General features: G+C 45.7%; 1 protein-coding gene across 3 annotated transcripts in view; it reads left to right on the top strand.

Annotated features, from left to right (window-relative positions):
* Positions 1–472: 472 nt before the first annotated feature.
* The window catches only part of LOC142579723 (uncharacterized), a 273,149-nt gene continuing 256,947 nt past the window's right edge, over positions 473–16,674 (top strand). For all 3 annotated transcript variants that reach the window (XM_075690220.1, XM_075690218.1, XM_075690217.1), the window contains exon 1: positions 473–1,516. In XM_075690220.1, coding sequence (XP_075546335.1) covers positions 1,466–1,516 — 51 coding nt within the window. In that variant the 5' untranslated portion in view covers positions 473–1,465. The remainder of the gene's footprint in view (positions 1,517–16,674) is intronic.

The raw sequence follows: 16,674 nt of genomic DNA, 5'->3' as shown, positions 1-16,674 counted from the left end.
CAACACCGACGTTGCATTGCATATCGGCACGCGCTGCGGCGTTCGGTGGCCAGAAAGAGCCGAGAGAAACGTCGCGTGAGGAGAGAAGGGCAGCGAGGGTTGCTCTCTGTCGTACGTTCCTGAGCTCTCCTTCATCCTTCGCGGATGCAGAGAGCGAGTGCGCCTGTTCTCAAAGCTAGCCGGCAAACGGCCCTATATGCCGATGAGGAGGAGGACGTCGACAGAGGACGTGGAGCTGCAGCCGACGCCGAACGAAAGAGTGGCGTCGGCCGGGAAAGAAGCGTGCAGATCGGAGGGGAGGGCGAGGAGGGGCTCTGCCGGAGAGGAAGGAGAAGCGGCGATTCGGAAAAAAGAACGGCGGAGGGAGAGAGATGGAGGAGAGGTGTAGGAAAGAAAATATGGTAATAGAGACGAAGGGGGCACGAAGGGGAGAGGAAAATAAACGCGAATGCAAAGACCAAAAAGATCCAGGACCGTCGCCGCGGGCGCTGCTGGTGGCGGTGGAAGCAGTCACCTCGATCATTCCGTAACGAGCGTCAGCACGTAGCTGTCCCACCACCACCACCGGCTGGTAGGTGCCATATATCTGGTTCCCCGCCCCACTAAGACAGAGTTGTGTTGTTGCACTGGTGGCGCGCGCGTCGTTGTGCATGCACGACGGCGGTGTATGTTTGTGATTGTAATATGCGAGAGGTGCTTCACGATAGTGCACGGTAGCCCGGTTGCGTTTCCGCTTGTGCCGCCGTCAGTGCTACTGGCGAGGACTGTCTTCCGACTGGCGGTTCTGAGGGAAGCCCCGGCGTACGGTGCTCGCAGTGGCGAATAAGTGTGCCTGACATAGCGGTCGGTCGCCCTCGTTCCGAACAGGTGGTGCTGGCGCAGTATCGCGGCCGCCGCCGGCGTGGTTGTGCTGCCGAGTCTCTTGAGGTGCCGGCGTGTGCGCGCTCCCACTACAGCGCGGGTGAAGTAGATACGGTCGCTTGTAAGCCGCGCACATACTCCTCAACTCGAAGGTCGGCGTCGGGTATCGCACCACCATGCGTGTCCGCAGCAGCGGCGGAATGGTCCGGCTTCGCGACGTCTACTCCTGCGAAGATCTGCAGTGAGTCGAGTTACTGGCGTCGCCGTTATCGCTTCCGCGGGCGTTCCGAGTTCCGCGCTCCGCTCCGGGAGCAACTCCAACTCGTCGTCTTGCCGAGGTGTGATCTCGAGGATCGTCTTCTTTGGTGATGACTCGTCGACTGCGGCGCGGATTCAGCGGCGCCCCTGACATGGAATACCCGTGATCCGACCTGGTTGTGGTGCCTGCTTGCCTGCCTGCCCTGGGTCGCTGGGCGAGCCCCCGTCGTGTGCGCGATTGGTACCACTTGTGATTGCCTCGCACTCCTTCTCTTTCGCCCGCGGGTTCTACGCAATCGAGAGATACATCTGCCGATTCGCCGCAGGAGCACCGCCTTGTGACACCATGTCGGAGAGCAAAGCGGCCAAGCTAAATCCTGCTGGTGGCCGGTGGCAGGTGAGTGGTGATCGCTGTCTGTGTGCTTATGGGCTACACGGGACACCGCGCGTAACATGACGCAGATCACTCCCTCCCCCCCCCCCCCCGCCCCTTCCCCTGCTTCCCATCGCCTCTTCCGCGTTCCTGCGTATACGCCTGTCGGCTGTGTCTCATTTTTCTTACTTGCAGCTTTATTACAAATTTGAGGAAAGCGGCGGCGACGACGGCGACGACGGATTCTAAAAGTGGAGCGGATGTGTGTTGCGTCCTTGCTTCAGTGGGTCCGCCGCGCCACATAGGCGCGGGCGGGAGGAGTGTGGGGACCGCCTGCCGCGAGCGCCTGTCAGCAGCGCAGAGTGCGTGAAACCTGCTCCGCGTACATTCTGTATACGCGATGGGTTGCGTGGTCCGGTCGGCACGTATGTAGGCTCTTTTGGTTCGTGAACTGTTGTACATTTGCGACAGACTCCTGCGGATATCGAGCAAGTTCGCAATGGCGCGACGGGTTTCTGATTGCGAAGATTGCGACGGTTCTGTTACTTAGTAAGGTGCCGAATAGCCGACGCAGTAAAACTGCGCGGTGTACCGCTGGCTGGAGAAGTCCAGTATACTGCAATCGTTTAAACCCTCCACTAAAGTTTATTCGACGCATATTCCACGGAGGTAATGCACCTCCTTTCCCCAACCCTTTGCTTCATACTGTGGACTGCATACGAGTTTTGCATTTCAGTTACTGCCGCGAAGAGAATAACGTATGTTTTGTTTAAAGTACACAAGTTTCACATAGCTCTGGAATTAACGACGTCTACCTTGGAAACAGGTCTGTAGCACTGGAATTGATTCTCGAGATGTCCTTTGCCGCATGCCAGAAAGAAACGTCTATAGGGATTACGATTGAATGAGAGATTTCATGGGGATTTTAAACGACACGTCTCGGCTTTTTTGGATGTCGGGTAATCTGTCTCGTGCGGGTTCGTTTTGTACATGATTATTTTGCCTTATGATAGCTGCTGTTTTCACGTGCGGCGGTGCCTTGTTCATCATCGTTATCATCACCAGGCCCAACTGAGTTCACTGCTAATTAATAATCTCTCTCATGCACCCTTCTGCGTCACTCGAACGCTTCATTTTACTGGCAATTAAATTTCGCAGTTTTATCGTTTCATCTAAATGTACCGCGCGCGACTGCGTCTTTCCGCCTTTTGCACCAGTATAAACAGAATAACGGTTATCTGTTGTTTCGCATCGCATTATCTTCCCAGCTATATTTCTTCCTCTTTCTCCCAACTTAGAACACCGTACTTGTGCTAGAGGTCTGAGGATTGCTGCCGTCCTTCTGACTCGACGTTGTACGCCTATACTTTTTATTTCCCATTGTGGAGACGCTAGATTTCATCCATATAGCCTCCGCAAGTTTATAACCATCACGAGAAGGCTAATGCTTGCAGTATACTGCAGCCAAATTCACAAAGGTTTCTTAGTTCGCAAGTGTCATTGGCAGTGCGTGCTTTGCCTCCCGAGACTTCTCGCATATTGTATCGCACATTGATTTCAGTCCTTCCAAGATTAATTGGGAAGTTATTGCGAGAAATGTTTTCCCTGGTATGAAGCAAGATACATGCATAACTGCACGGAAGTGGCTAAAGGGCATTATTTATCTCAGCTTTCGGAAAACATTGGGCTTGTTTGGTCTATGTAGCGTTGTGTCGTCACAGAGCACGAAAAGCACGCATGAATTGTGTTTCGATTACCAAGAGACGAGACGAAAATACAGGTTTTACATGCAAAACCATCGCACTACGCTACATGCTTGATATCTGCATTTGTTTAGGCTTTATACGAAAAGCGAATTTTACTGCAGCAAACGTGAGGAGCTGGTTACTTTCTCTACGTACGTGCAAATGCTGTTTTCGGGGCCGAGCCTCACTACTTAAACAAGTAAAAAAAAAGGGGGGGGGGGGTTCAAGTTTTGTGACAGGCCAGTCGGCAATGAGAGCGTACTCGAAAAGCGATCATGTGCATTAGCTGTTCCATGGGTCTGAGCGGGGTGCGTTAGACCTGACGTCACGTTCAACCGCCACTTGCTATTACGAACACTTATGACGTAAGTATACGGCCCCTTCTTCACTGGACCCCCACGTGGTATCGAATCCAATCGCAGCAACGCAACATGGCGCTTGCTTGCGGGTTTCGCTTTTTACATGACACATTCATTGCGGAGAAATACGCTTTACCACCGTACATTTATTTATTTTTTTTCTACAGCTGCCATTAGTACGTGCGTTACAGGTAACGATGTTACACTGGGACATCCCCCTGATAGTTCTGCCGGTCCACGAACGCTAATCATCAGCCGGCGCGTGATGCCGATGATCCCGCCGGGCCATTTCTATTATTCGTGCCGCACATCACGTCCGGATTTGTATCATTTGCGTCGGTTGACTTCCTGCACGCAGCCAACGCTGTGTGCGCGGCGTCCTCGGCTTGGTGTATAGTTCTGGTCGTTTTTGCATTATAGCCGGTTTTATTCTTTCTTGTCTTGTGTTCGTTTTGTGTTCTTCTTGTTTTCGCTCCTTTTTTTTTTTTTTGCGGTCTCGGTCTTCTTGCGCAGACCATGCATCGTGGCTTACATGCGCCTTCGTTTCAGCGCCCATAGCAACGAGGACAGGACTTCGAACACGCGCCGCATTCAGATTCAACGTTCACATTTCGTCGGACCACGCGACTGCAGGATATGTACGCGCAGCTTTATGATCGAACCATTGAAACTTCTTTCTGGGCGAGTTGGTGCATACTTGACATAAAAATTGTTACAGTGCAAACACATGCAACCACAAGTATCAAGGACGGGACACAAGCGTTGTGTCCCGTCCTTGATACTTGTGGTTGCATGTGTTTGCGCTGTAACAATTTTTATGTAAAAAAAAAAAAATGATCGAACCATTATGATGGAACCGAGTCGGTGTTACTTCGTTGCAAATAGAATGTGCACACGTTGCGCGAACAGCAAAAGAGACTTTCCACAGTCCCACCCGGAAGGTTTCGCGATAAGATAAGATAAGATAAGAAAATATTGGATCATGGTGACATTGTCAAGTGGGTATAACGGCGCGCAGCCATTATTTTACCTAAAGCTCTGGCGGTTCTTAATTGAGTCCACTCTGCCGTACTAAAGTAGTAGCGAGTCAGTTCGTCTCTGTAAGCTGCAAATCACAATTACAGATGTTCCACTGTTTTTAGCGTGCCACAATTGTATATCGTAAGGCTTGACGGTTTTAGTCCGTGACGGCGCATCTAGCTATTTGGTGAATGCGACGTTCAGACGAAGCAACTGACACAGAGTGTCCAGCTGACGAGAGAGTTGACGTGAAAGGGATCAATTCAAGATGGAATCATGCAGCCGAATGGAGTAAACGATGCTGATAATGTGGTTCGGACCTCGACAGTCGATTCTTTTTTACTATCACTGTTTTGGTGACTCTAGTTCCTTTGGTTTGTGTGTTTTTAATTTTGCTTTGCTGTTGCCAGAGGAGGGACTTGCCCACCCACATCTTGTTTCAGCCTTTTTTGTTTTCTGTGTTGCTGTACGAGGGGGGTGGGGGTGGAAAGGGGCGTACTTGCAAAGCGCTCTTTCCGAGTATCAGTGGGACTTCGCACAAGCACTCAGACACTTTTGAAGAAATAGAGACATTACAGTCGGCCGTATCACTCAGATGTTATAGCTTGTTTGATCCTTCTCGGATGTAATCTCAACACAAATTATGCTGATCAGCAACCCGTAATTCGACGCGTGCTAAAAGTGCTGCCTGTCACGTTTCAGCCCGAGGCATGCACAGCTCCTTTCCCAAACGCCGCGATACTTGTGTGGATCTCGTGTGAGCAGCCTTAAAGACTCATTTGAATTTCTAATCGTCTGGCGACAGGGCATATAATGCGTGCTCTTTTGCATGGAAGGCGCGCAGAACTAGTTTTCCTAATCTTTCAGACCATCGCTCGTTGTCTTAGTTTGTTCCGTGCGCTTTACTACTTTCTCTCCCGTTTACATGTTAAATGCGAAAGGCAAAACTTCTAAAGCAACAAGACACCGTGGATGCGATTAGTGCCAAGACGTTGCGATCTGGTTTTTACGTGTCAAGTGAAAAAATAAACAGGTATCAAATTCTCAAAGCTTTTTCTTCGTAACCACTTCTTTTTTTAATTGGCTAGCCTCTTCCGCTAGCGATATGTGGAGTATGACGATTAGCTGGTACCTGCTTTTACGAACAGATTTAGCGCAAGAACGACTTTGTGAGTATGGCCTCAGGTGTGCATTGATACCAGTATTGATACCGCGCAGCTCCCAGCCCGAATGTCGGCAGCTCCAAGCTCGAGTCGCTGGGCTGTTTGCCTGTCTGTCGAGCAACGACTGCAGTCACATAAGTCCTCGGGAACACTGTACACGTAAAACACCTGCGAATCTGTCCGTTGATATGTGCGTTTAAAGCTGTCAGCAGACCTAATATCTGTGATATGTCCTATGCTATCACAGTAGTATGCCAAACTTCGAAATTGTATACCACTTCCCCGCACCCCACTATTTCCTTCCAAGCCAAATTTCTGCATTCCAGAAAGTTGGTCCCAAATTCTTGCAAGTAGATTGAGACGCGATTATAGCATGCACGCATTCATGCTCGCAGAGAGAGAGAGAGAGAGAGAGAATATATTCAAATGATGGCTCTATAGGCCTATTTGGGGAAGTGGGTAATGAGAAAAAAGCTAATTGTGCGGCTCACTATGGAAGTTTCGCACGCGAAGCTCCATAGTGAGGTCAGAACCTGTCCTCAGATGACGTCACCTCCTTCACGTCACCCCCTCACGCCAGTACATCTACTGCAACGTCTCGTGTCCTTCACATTCGCACACAAGATGATGAACATTTGCAGTGAGCTCTCTTGAGCATGCACAGCATTTCACTTGCGGAGGCGATTACAGGTAAGCGTACGCGCGCAGGCAGACATTGTGCGCGCGCGGGAACGCACACACAATTTAAAGTTACGAATTAAAGCAACTTACACGCATCACTGTGTGTAAGCGGGGCTCATCCATTAACAGGGCCGTCGTCCAAGTGCCGTGCTAAAAGCATCGCAACTGCGGCAAAGCCCCCCGCCGTGTAATCACGTTTTGTATGCGTGACAGCTGATTTGTCCTGGCATATAGCGAGACCCCGCAGTGGAACGCCTGTTCGCGGCGTGATTTCGCGGTGCTTTTTGTCTCCACGGTACGCGGACCGTGAAAACAGCGGGTCCTCCCTATCGGCTCCCCCTCCTTCTATACGCCGCGCGGGTAGTAGGATGCTGCGGCAACGAGGCACGTGCAAGACGCTGCGGTCGCCGCACATGTGGGCAGCGGGTCCGCGAAGCTACAGTCAGCGACAACCTAAGAATTCAGTGAAAGAATGTATTAGTGGGACGTTGACGCTGTAACACTATGTAGCGCCCGCAGAAACAGTTCCGTATTGAGCGCGCGTGTGTATCTTTTTCTTTCTTTTCGTATTCCTTGTCTTTCATCTATCGCATCAATTTCCCCCTTCCCCGGTACAAGTAACCAACCAGAGAGTTAACCTCCCTGGCTTTCCTTTGCCTTTCTCTTTCTCTCTCCCTATCTTGCTCTGTGCACAGGCAAAAGCGCAGGACACCTGCCTTTTACCTGCGCAAGCGAACCGAGCCAGATGCTCATAGCTCATAGCTTAATGACTTTGCTCTGCTAATGTAAAGGCTATACAGGCTTACTGGGAAATAAAAGCTCGTTGTTTCAAGCTAAAATATTACCTTTGCCTGAACACCGGCATCAGGGTCACCCATAAGATTTGCCGAAAGGCTCAGGTTTCATCCTCAAAACAGTTACACAAAATCAGATACGTACGTAGAAAAAAAACAGCCGTTTTAAACACGCATAGCTGCTTGAGGTCACGGAAATACGGGAACCTAACTGGCTAGCGCATCTGTGGAAATTCTGGACAGCGTGCACACAACCTTTTATTCTTAGGTTGTCACCGACCATAGTAGGAACCTCGTACCATTCAGCTTCTGCGCGGTTGTCTGATGAATACTGGATTTTTAGCGTTGCTGTGAATTCTTTTCACGCGCGTCGCTATCAACTACAACAGAGAGAAAGAGAGAGACAGAGGTTATTTAAGTTTAAACAAAAATTTAAAATCCTTGAAATAAATTTTCTAAGCGCTTTCGTTCGTAAAAGACTTGAGGGTATATCTATGCAAAATTATTATACTATATAGTCAAATGTAAGAAGCCGACAGGCAACGAAGCCAAGAAAAAACTATGGGACATAGTCATAATAGTTCAATTTTAATATAATAGTTTAATTTTATCGTCAATTTCTTTTAATTAGCAAAGAGAAATGAATTGGATGACACGAGGACGTTGTCACCAGGAGAACTCGCGACCTCAGCATGCTAAGCTCAGTATATAAAGCACCGCACGTGTGGTGTAATGGTGGAGGGTTCGACTACATGGCTATTTCTCTCTTGCTTAAGTTTGTTTCATACAGATAAGAGTGTTATGCATATATAACATGAACACGCAGAGAATGGATCCGAAGTAGTGCGCTACACTGGGGCCTTTTGTGAATATTCGCCTCAACATGCGCAAAGGACTAAAACCAGCAGGAAGTCAGAGTTGAGTAAAACGAGGAGTAAAAGCGGTAATGTAAGCGCGATAAAACACGAGCAAAAAATAAAAATAGAAATCTGTATTAGTGCGTAAATAGATTAGTGAAAGTTGGAGACCATGGGTGTATAATTTTGTCCGCCGCATTTCTTTTCATGTATGTGTGTGCGTGATTATCAAACACACAAAAAAGTTGTTTCCTGAAAATCGCTGTACTGTAACGTAAGCGGGACGCGTGCGCTATAGAAGGACTGCGAACCTGTCGTGTTTTTGAGTGACGTGCATAATAATGTTTTGAGATATGCACGCCTACTATACGCATTTGCTCACCCAATTTTTTTCCCCGCACATTTGGCACAACAAAGTTGTCAAAAAGAATATCGGGTGTCATTCGACATACTATAAGTTGCCTGTGGTTCATGACATGAAGTTCTGGATTTCTAACAGTGCACCAGAATTTCAGGACCATAATGAAATACATAAGTCAATGACAGTAGGTTGTGCTTGCGAAATATTACAATTAAATTGAGACTGGGTGAAATGAAAGTTCCAATAAGGGTGACATGATCTTCAATACTAAAACCAATGAATGGGAGAATAACTATAGTTTGACTCCAATTTTCCCTGCAGTAATTCAAGTGGCTTCGAGTAAATTCGCAATATAGAATACTTAAAGTTGATAAATGGAAGGGATTGCATGCTTTTAACAGCACTTGAGTTCCGTGTCCAGCTTTTCCCCCCAAATATGTTTATACATGCACGACGGCCGAATCTTAATTTATGCTCAAGTTCAGCACTTAAATAGAATGTACACTGACTACTAGAACAAATAGCACGGGAATTAATATACAGCAGAAAAAATCCGCCTGGTGGCATTTTTTATAGAAAAGTTAGAATCATAGAATAGAGTTGGGATCATAGTTAGTTATAGTCATAGAAGAGAATTTTTTCATAGAAGAGTGGAATTGGTGGCATAGAAGTGTTCAAATCCGCCAACTTTGTTTTAGAGGGATTATTGTGGGCTGTGTTCTTGGCTTCACTGACTGTTGGCTTCGGTAGAGTGAACGCTAAACATATCGCGCAGCACACTCATTAGCATTCTAGTACGACGACACTTTTGTCACTCATTTATACACATCGTATTGCTTAGAATGCAATAAGCGTCGACAAGAAGATACCGGGTTTTTACTAGCAGGTGCCCGTTCGGAAAGGTAGACTGAGGAGTACTTGATTGCGATCGCATCATCCAAGCTGCTTTTCGGTGCTGAGGGGATGAGTAACTGCACCGATATTTTATACTTTGCTTTCTTCTTCACTCCACCGTTCGCTAGAAAAGCGAGCTTTATAGCTGAACCAAGAGTTCGGTCACGTTTAAAAAACGGGCCACGTGCACCCATCGAAAACGACCGTTAAGAGCCGAGTATGACGGAGGACGGCCATTTTTTTTTTACAGGCCCAAACGTACTTCGACTCGAATGAGTCTCTAATTCAGCTGACTGGAATGACAAAGTTTGAGAAGTGATTTCCCTGGTCGTGGCACTCTTGCTTACATTCGAAGTAAAATCGAAAGCCGATGAGCTAGCACGTGTTGAATAATAATAGGAGAAACGGTGCCATATAATGAGAAAGCCCGCAAGAACATAGCAAGCACGATGAATGCAGGCAGCATACCGCGCTCTTTCCAATGCTTCGCCCAATAAAGAGTGGGCAGTTGCGGTCATATTAAGTGTTTCAGGCAACCTTTCTTCCTAATAGTGTTATGGGGTATTAGCTAGGCGATTATAGTGCCTAGGACTTTGCCACCGAGAATGTTTTTACGAGAAGTTATTAAACAATCAGTCCTCTCTGCGGTTTCTAACATGTTTGAGCGCATCATCAACGATAGAATAACCCATTTATTTGAAAAAGCATCAAATAATAACCTACGCGCAATATGGTTTTAAAAAATTGCAGAGCTAGCGTTGGTGAATATCCAAGACAAAATTGTGCGACACTTCGAAAGCAATTTACTTACCTTTGGCTTGTCTTTAAATTTGAAAAAAAAAAGAAGCTTTCGATTCCTTTCAACACGACATATTGATCAGAAAATTGGAGACTTGTGGGGTTCGAGAAGTAGCCCTGCGTTTAATGAAATCGTATCTCTCAAACCGTGAACGTTTTGTGTACGTAAATAAGGTCACGTCCATAAGGATGGAATTACAGCAAGTGGTTCCAAGGGATGTATATTAGGACCATTATTTTTCTCAATATAAATAAATAATATAACGACCATACCTGATTCCCCTGACCTCATAATGCATGCAGAATATACCAATATTTTCTTTACAGGTACATACACAAAACTATGCTAATGCGTATTTGATAAAGCTATCACAGTGTCTAAAAGAAATCACTTGAGTCTAAATGCAAAAAAAGTATATATTGCTTAACCCTCCAAATGAACGTAATACAAACGAAATGAACATAATACGGGGGTACTCGGCCTGAGCATGCAACAGAGCTCAGATTTTTGGGTGTACGTATGGTTCTCGGAGAATCTTTCATGGTCCACTCAAGTTAATAAACCGAAATGTGAACTGTCTAGAACTATTGCATGATAGCATATATAAAATACAAGAGCTCATTCAACACGGTTAAAAGAGACCCTGTATTACCACACCTGTATGTTCTAAACCAATTTAGATATGCTAGCCTGGGGCATGACAACTTTGACATTCTACAACAAACCAATTATCTCATAGAAAAAAAAAAACTTACGCAGATTTGAACGTTACCGTGGAGATAGAAAACATTTAATTAAACACAGCCATTGTTTATAACATAGAACATGCTAAAAGCTGACAGGATATATTACGTTAAACTACTACAGTACGAACATAAAAACAAGGTATATGTTCTAAAGATTATTACATCGCCTTCATATGCAATTCAAAACCCTAAGTGTAACATGTCTGCTATAAGAACGAATTAGGGCCACCAACCGTTTTCTTGTAACACAACAAACTATTAAACATAATGGACGCAAATAGAGATTTTTCAAAATCCTTCATTTCATTCAGAAGGGAATGTAGGAAGTACCTTGTAACAAGTATGTTGGCATTTTAACTTGTCTTATGTCCCCGAACATGACAATCATTTTGCCCTCTTCGTGACCTGTCCAGAGTTCTTCGCATAATAGCGTGCTTTTATGTGTGTACAGCGATTGTGTCTGTGTACTACTGAGTTCATTACTGCAATTATGTGCGCGCGAACATATACAAATTTGATTCCTCTCGCTGTGTTTATGGTTATTATTATTATTTTAGTTGTGCAATATGCGTCAAGTGTAATTTGCATGTTCTTTATATTGCTCGCCCAGTTTTGTTAAAATTTATTGGTCAGTACTGAACAGTTAACAGCTATTTCAAGTTACTGTACTTGCATTTGTTTTCAAGTGTGCGTAACCTGCCCGCCCGAATTGCTAGATGCTACATTGTTGTGTAATTACGTAAAGGGGTTCGAAACCCCGCCAGGCATTGTTTGCCTTTTTGTCTCGGCCTCCTCTTAGGCCTGCCTGAGGAAATAAATAAAACAGCGAACATGTGTGCGCGCATCATAGTCACCTCAGAAATATTCATCCTTTCTTTTACAAAAGAAAATCCATGCGAAACAACAATGTTTCATCCACGGTGTTGTTGATCACGAAGTCGCAAAATGTTGTCAGTGTAGCGCCGCTGCTCCCTGATACCCCATACCCCTGAAACACGGGCAACAAGTGCAGTAACTTCGCGTGCCACTAGCGGTCCCGCAACAAAGTTTCCAGCAACAGTTGTAGCACATGCTGCGATTTCGCCTCGCTAAATTAGCGGTGTGCGACCTGAAGCCATGTGTGGAGCTTCTAGTCCGACTAGTCACCGACGTGCTAGAACGTAGGAGAGCATGTGCTAACGTTGGTACGGGCGCGTGTGGGCTATCGTGCCAAACGTCGTGCCATTTTCTTGGCCACCTAGCTGACGGCGCCAGCATATTTCGGTAGCACATTCAAACTGCCGTCGACGTAGAGCGTCGCCGTAGAAGTAAGTGAAAGGGCAGTGCATTTTGACGGCGAGTTTGATGGCTCATATCTCCAAACTGGTGTCATTCTGCAAATTCATTCTAATTGGTTACGCTTTGCAAACTCACACGGCAACGATTGGTAAATTGCAATATCAGCCGTAAAATAATTAATGATGAAATTAATTACTGAGTTTTGTTAATTAGTTTATTGCGTGTTTCCATTTCTTGTGAAAGTAATGTCCACCTCTGCGAATAATCTAGCTCAATTAAGGACTAGCGTTATGCTATCCGCAACAGGCGACTTTTAAATATTTCGTAAAGCTTGAAAAGACAATGATCATCCCCCTATATTGTATAGCAGGCTATATAGACTCGTGTCTTTCCTCTCTCTTTCTTTCACTTCCCTCCCCACGTTTAGGGTAGCAAAGTGGACTCAATCTGGTTAACCTCCCTGTCTTTTCATCCTCCCTTCTTTCTCTCTCTCTCTATACGCCTGAACTGCGTGATGGTCTATACCTCCGCTATCTTTCCTTACTGCTTTTAAAGAGAATACATTTCTTTGACGCTTTCTTCCGTTTTCGAGATCAGGAGTCGCTGCTCTGACTTTCACCACCTATGCAAAGGCTCCAACAAAGGGCGCGGGCTCTCGCACAGCCGGGTTTAAAGCAAATGTGTTCCCCCATAGGTACACGAACAACAGCGTTGTTATATCTATTACAGGTGCATACAATGGCTACAGTGCAACACATTCGATGTAAACAAAGCAGAGTGAACAAACAGAACAGTAACTTATTTCTGGGGGACACTGGCAATTCTCTATTGAAGAGCACTATTACAGTGTATGTGCAAACATCCTGTAGGACACCTAAGCACTTCTTATGAGTTGTTAATGCGAAAGCATTGATGTCCACTTGAACGCCGCTGAGTGGTCCTTCGAGTCTCGCGCTGCGAGTAATGTATACCACAGCGGTACGTGCTGCCCAAGCCAGCAAACAGCAGCATCCTGCGGTGCCAACGCCTCATGCCACCGACCTCATGCGCGACGAGATAGAGACCGAGGAAGCAGCAGCGGCTACCAAGGCCGGCAGGTGCGTGCAGCAGCTAAGCCCAGTGGGTGTGAGAGAGGGAGATACGGAGAGCGCGCCGGCTTCCGAGAGCGAGACGGTGACGCGATCACATCAGGCGCCTGCCTCGCCGACGACAATGCGTCCCTCTCCACGGCGTCGCGTAGCCGTATCTGATCCGTCTAGGAGCGCAGATGACGTGGCGTCGCGGCGATGCCCTCTCCCTTCACGCAACATCTGGCCCGCTCTGCTCCTTCGAGCCGGGCTCGGGACGTGGCGTCGGGGCCAATGGGAACTTAGATGCCATTTCTCTGCTACAGGTGGCGGCTCTTTTGCTCAATGAACCATTTGACGCTTTGGCATCGAGAACATTACTTGTCAGTCCCAGAGTCATAGATAACGTCCAGGCTTGCACACGAATACAAAGTCGTTTCGGGGCGCTTTCGACATCAACCGCCAGACCAGAATACACTTATAGTATACGCCAGCTGCTACAACTCATCGAGAGGCTCATGTTGTCTACTTATACTACCGCCGCAGATGTGCTGGTTACCGGCTTCGGTCTCTACATAATGACGCAATGAATCAACAAACGCTATTAATGTCTTTACTGCCCCAAATATACGTGTTCAAGCACACCATTCCTATAAGTAATCTAATAGCTATATAAAAGCGTTAGACAATTCGTTTACAATGACAGTGTATGTTTTCTGCACAACTTTGTTTTTCGTGTGTTTTTTCTTACGTTTGTTTTGTATTTCCTGCATTTTTTTTGGTCAGTACAATTTATTTTTGATGTTTGGGATAGCCGGCCCTTCGGTGGCCTATTTTCCAGTTGTAACATGATTTAATAAGCAACGACATGCCTACATCCCCGAACAGAACCCATTTTATTTATGCATTTCGCCCAGCACATTAAAATTCTAATTACCCTGAAATTCGGATCAATCGTGATCGTATTATCAAAATTCAATTGTATGCCAAACTGAGTTTTAAGTACCGTGAGCATCAATTAAAATGTAATTGCGAGACCGCAAATGTTTAAAATGGTAAATATAAGCCAGGTAAATTTTACGATGCTCTGTGTCCTCAACCGAAAGATAAAAATACTAAATACATTTGGGGAATTCTGATTTTGAAGAAAAAACATACCAGATATACGAGCATATTGCATAATTACATTTTTTCGACAGGCACTGTAAATAAGCTCCACCCTATAATTTTGCAGTGCTTCCTGATGACATCGGCCAGCAGCTAAATGTTATTAAATATATCTGGTAATCCGATAAAAAACTGAGTTAGGAAGTTTGATTTAAAATCCACTGAAAACCCGCTAAATTATTGTTTTTGTCACTGAACGAGCTCACAATCCGCAAGGCATTGCTGATAATTGGCGAAAGGAACATTTTCTATAAATAGAATCTGTGGACGTCACCGTATAGGTCAGCAGAGGCTGCATTTTAGAGCTAATGGGCGGGGCACTGACCTCGGCGTCCACGCCACTGATTGATGATAATAATTATGATGATAGCCCTCACTGATGGCAACCTCTTTTAATTACACTAAAGCTGTCTGCAGTGCGAATATACCTGACACACTCGCAGCATTGCATGGTACTGATCTATTATAGTTTTAACTCGGCAGTAACGTATGCGATCCATGCTATTGCTTGTCCTCTCGCACTTGTACTGAAGGATGTAGTGTGTTGATGGCTCCGGCTTTGGGTGTCTTTGTACGTATTCAAGACGCATGCATTTGCGCTAACACTACTAAAACGTTTTGAGAAATGTTGAAAGGAGGCACAAAAAAGTTAGGTGGTGGTTGGTCGTTTTTATAGAAGGTAGTGTAAATGGCTGCATGAAAAAGGCGGTCTGAAAATATGTTTTTCCCAAATTTTGCTGTATATTTGAATGAACGGCTAGTTCGCATATATCTTCATGTGGATGAACAACTTGAAAAATTAAATTTTGGCTTGTGTTTTAACTCATAGCCCTCCGTTCAGCAAAAAAGAAAAAGAAAGAAAGCAAGCTTGAGTTAGAAGTACCTTTCTCGAACCTGTGTAACTTTTAATGGAGATACAAACCTAATAAATATTCACAGGCTTGCGAAAGCGATAATCGCAAACACACACACAAAAAAGTTATCAATGCAGCTTACAATGTACAGTTTGTCATTGAATGATGTAAAAGGTTACATTTGCTTTGCTATGCCGGCAACTTGTATCTTGCGTGGTACAACGTTAGAAGACTGTGTAGCAAGGTAACGCAAGTTTGACATTCTACCTATTAGATTCATAAAGGCTGGCACGAATATGTTCTGCAAGTAATCACTGACCTGAATATTTTTTAGGGTTTAATTTTTATGTCAGTCCTTTCAGTTACAGTAATATCCCTGCACTGTAATGTTTGACTGAGACATTCTTCTTTAAAAAAGTGTGTGCTATTTTTTAGTCCTTCATGGGTATAGGATTACTACAAGCTGGAGTGCGCGGTTAAGCATTAACATACAATAGTCGTAGAAATTTGAACATAGCTTTTGCACAGAAAAATGAAAATCAGAACGCCAGCCTTGGCACAGCCTTCCGCGTTTGACCCAAGATGGCGGCGTCAGCAACGCCACTAGAGGTCGGCCGCAGCGTCACAAGATGTCGCCAGCAACGCTGACGCACATGTTTGCAGGCCTTTGTTTCACGAACTACAAATCGAGAGGCCGCCACACTAACTTATCTCATTACTAATTTCCCGCTTATTAACCGGCAAGAGAGAATGGTGTAAAGTATAATGTAACATTTTAGTACACTTCTGTGAGGTCTGAGCAAAAGCTTTAGCAAACAACCCATGTTGGCAAAAAATATATCTTTTCGCAATTAGTTATCCTGCCTTGGCTTGTTCGTGATTGTAACGTTCATCGCTAATACCGCTGCGACGATGGCGAGCTGCGTCTTGAGCGCCTTTATGCTCGTTCGTCTCACGTGTGGTGTGGCTGTTGCGTCTGTCTGTCTGTCTGTCTGTCTGAGACCCTAGCAGGCATTGGCCTCCGGGATCTTCGGTATGGAGCAGCGTGCCGAGACGGATATTTCGGAGGCGATGTTATGGATAGCTAGGTCAGTTTGTGCAACGCGTGCAAGCTTGGGAGGTGTGCTTCTCAAGAGGCGTACTAGGTGTTAACATTGGATAAATTGATATTTCTTTAGTGGTGGCTGGTATAATACGCGGCGATGTTTCGGGAAAGTTTTCAAGTAATAAAAAAAATCTGCTTAACAAGGCATAAATGGCAATTTGCTGTAAAATAATATCACACGAAGCAAAGCACGTAAATATGCGCCTCTGGTGGCAAACATCCGCTTTGGCATGGAAGCAAGCGCTTACAGGAATAATGTTGCCCTCACCTCAGCCCCACTCCTTTAAAATAT

Source organism: Dermacentor variabilis, chromosome 4 (genome assembly GCF_050947875.1).
Source record: "Dermacentor variabilis isolate Ectoservices chromosome 4, ASM5094787v1, whole genome shotgun sequence".
NCBI classification, from domain to species: Eukaryota; Metazoa; Arthropoda; class Arachnida; order Ixodida; family Ixodidae; genus Dermacentor; species Dermacentor variabilis.
This window is presented reverse-complemented; position numbering and strand designations above follow the sequence as displayed.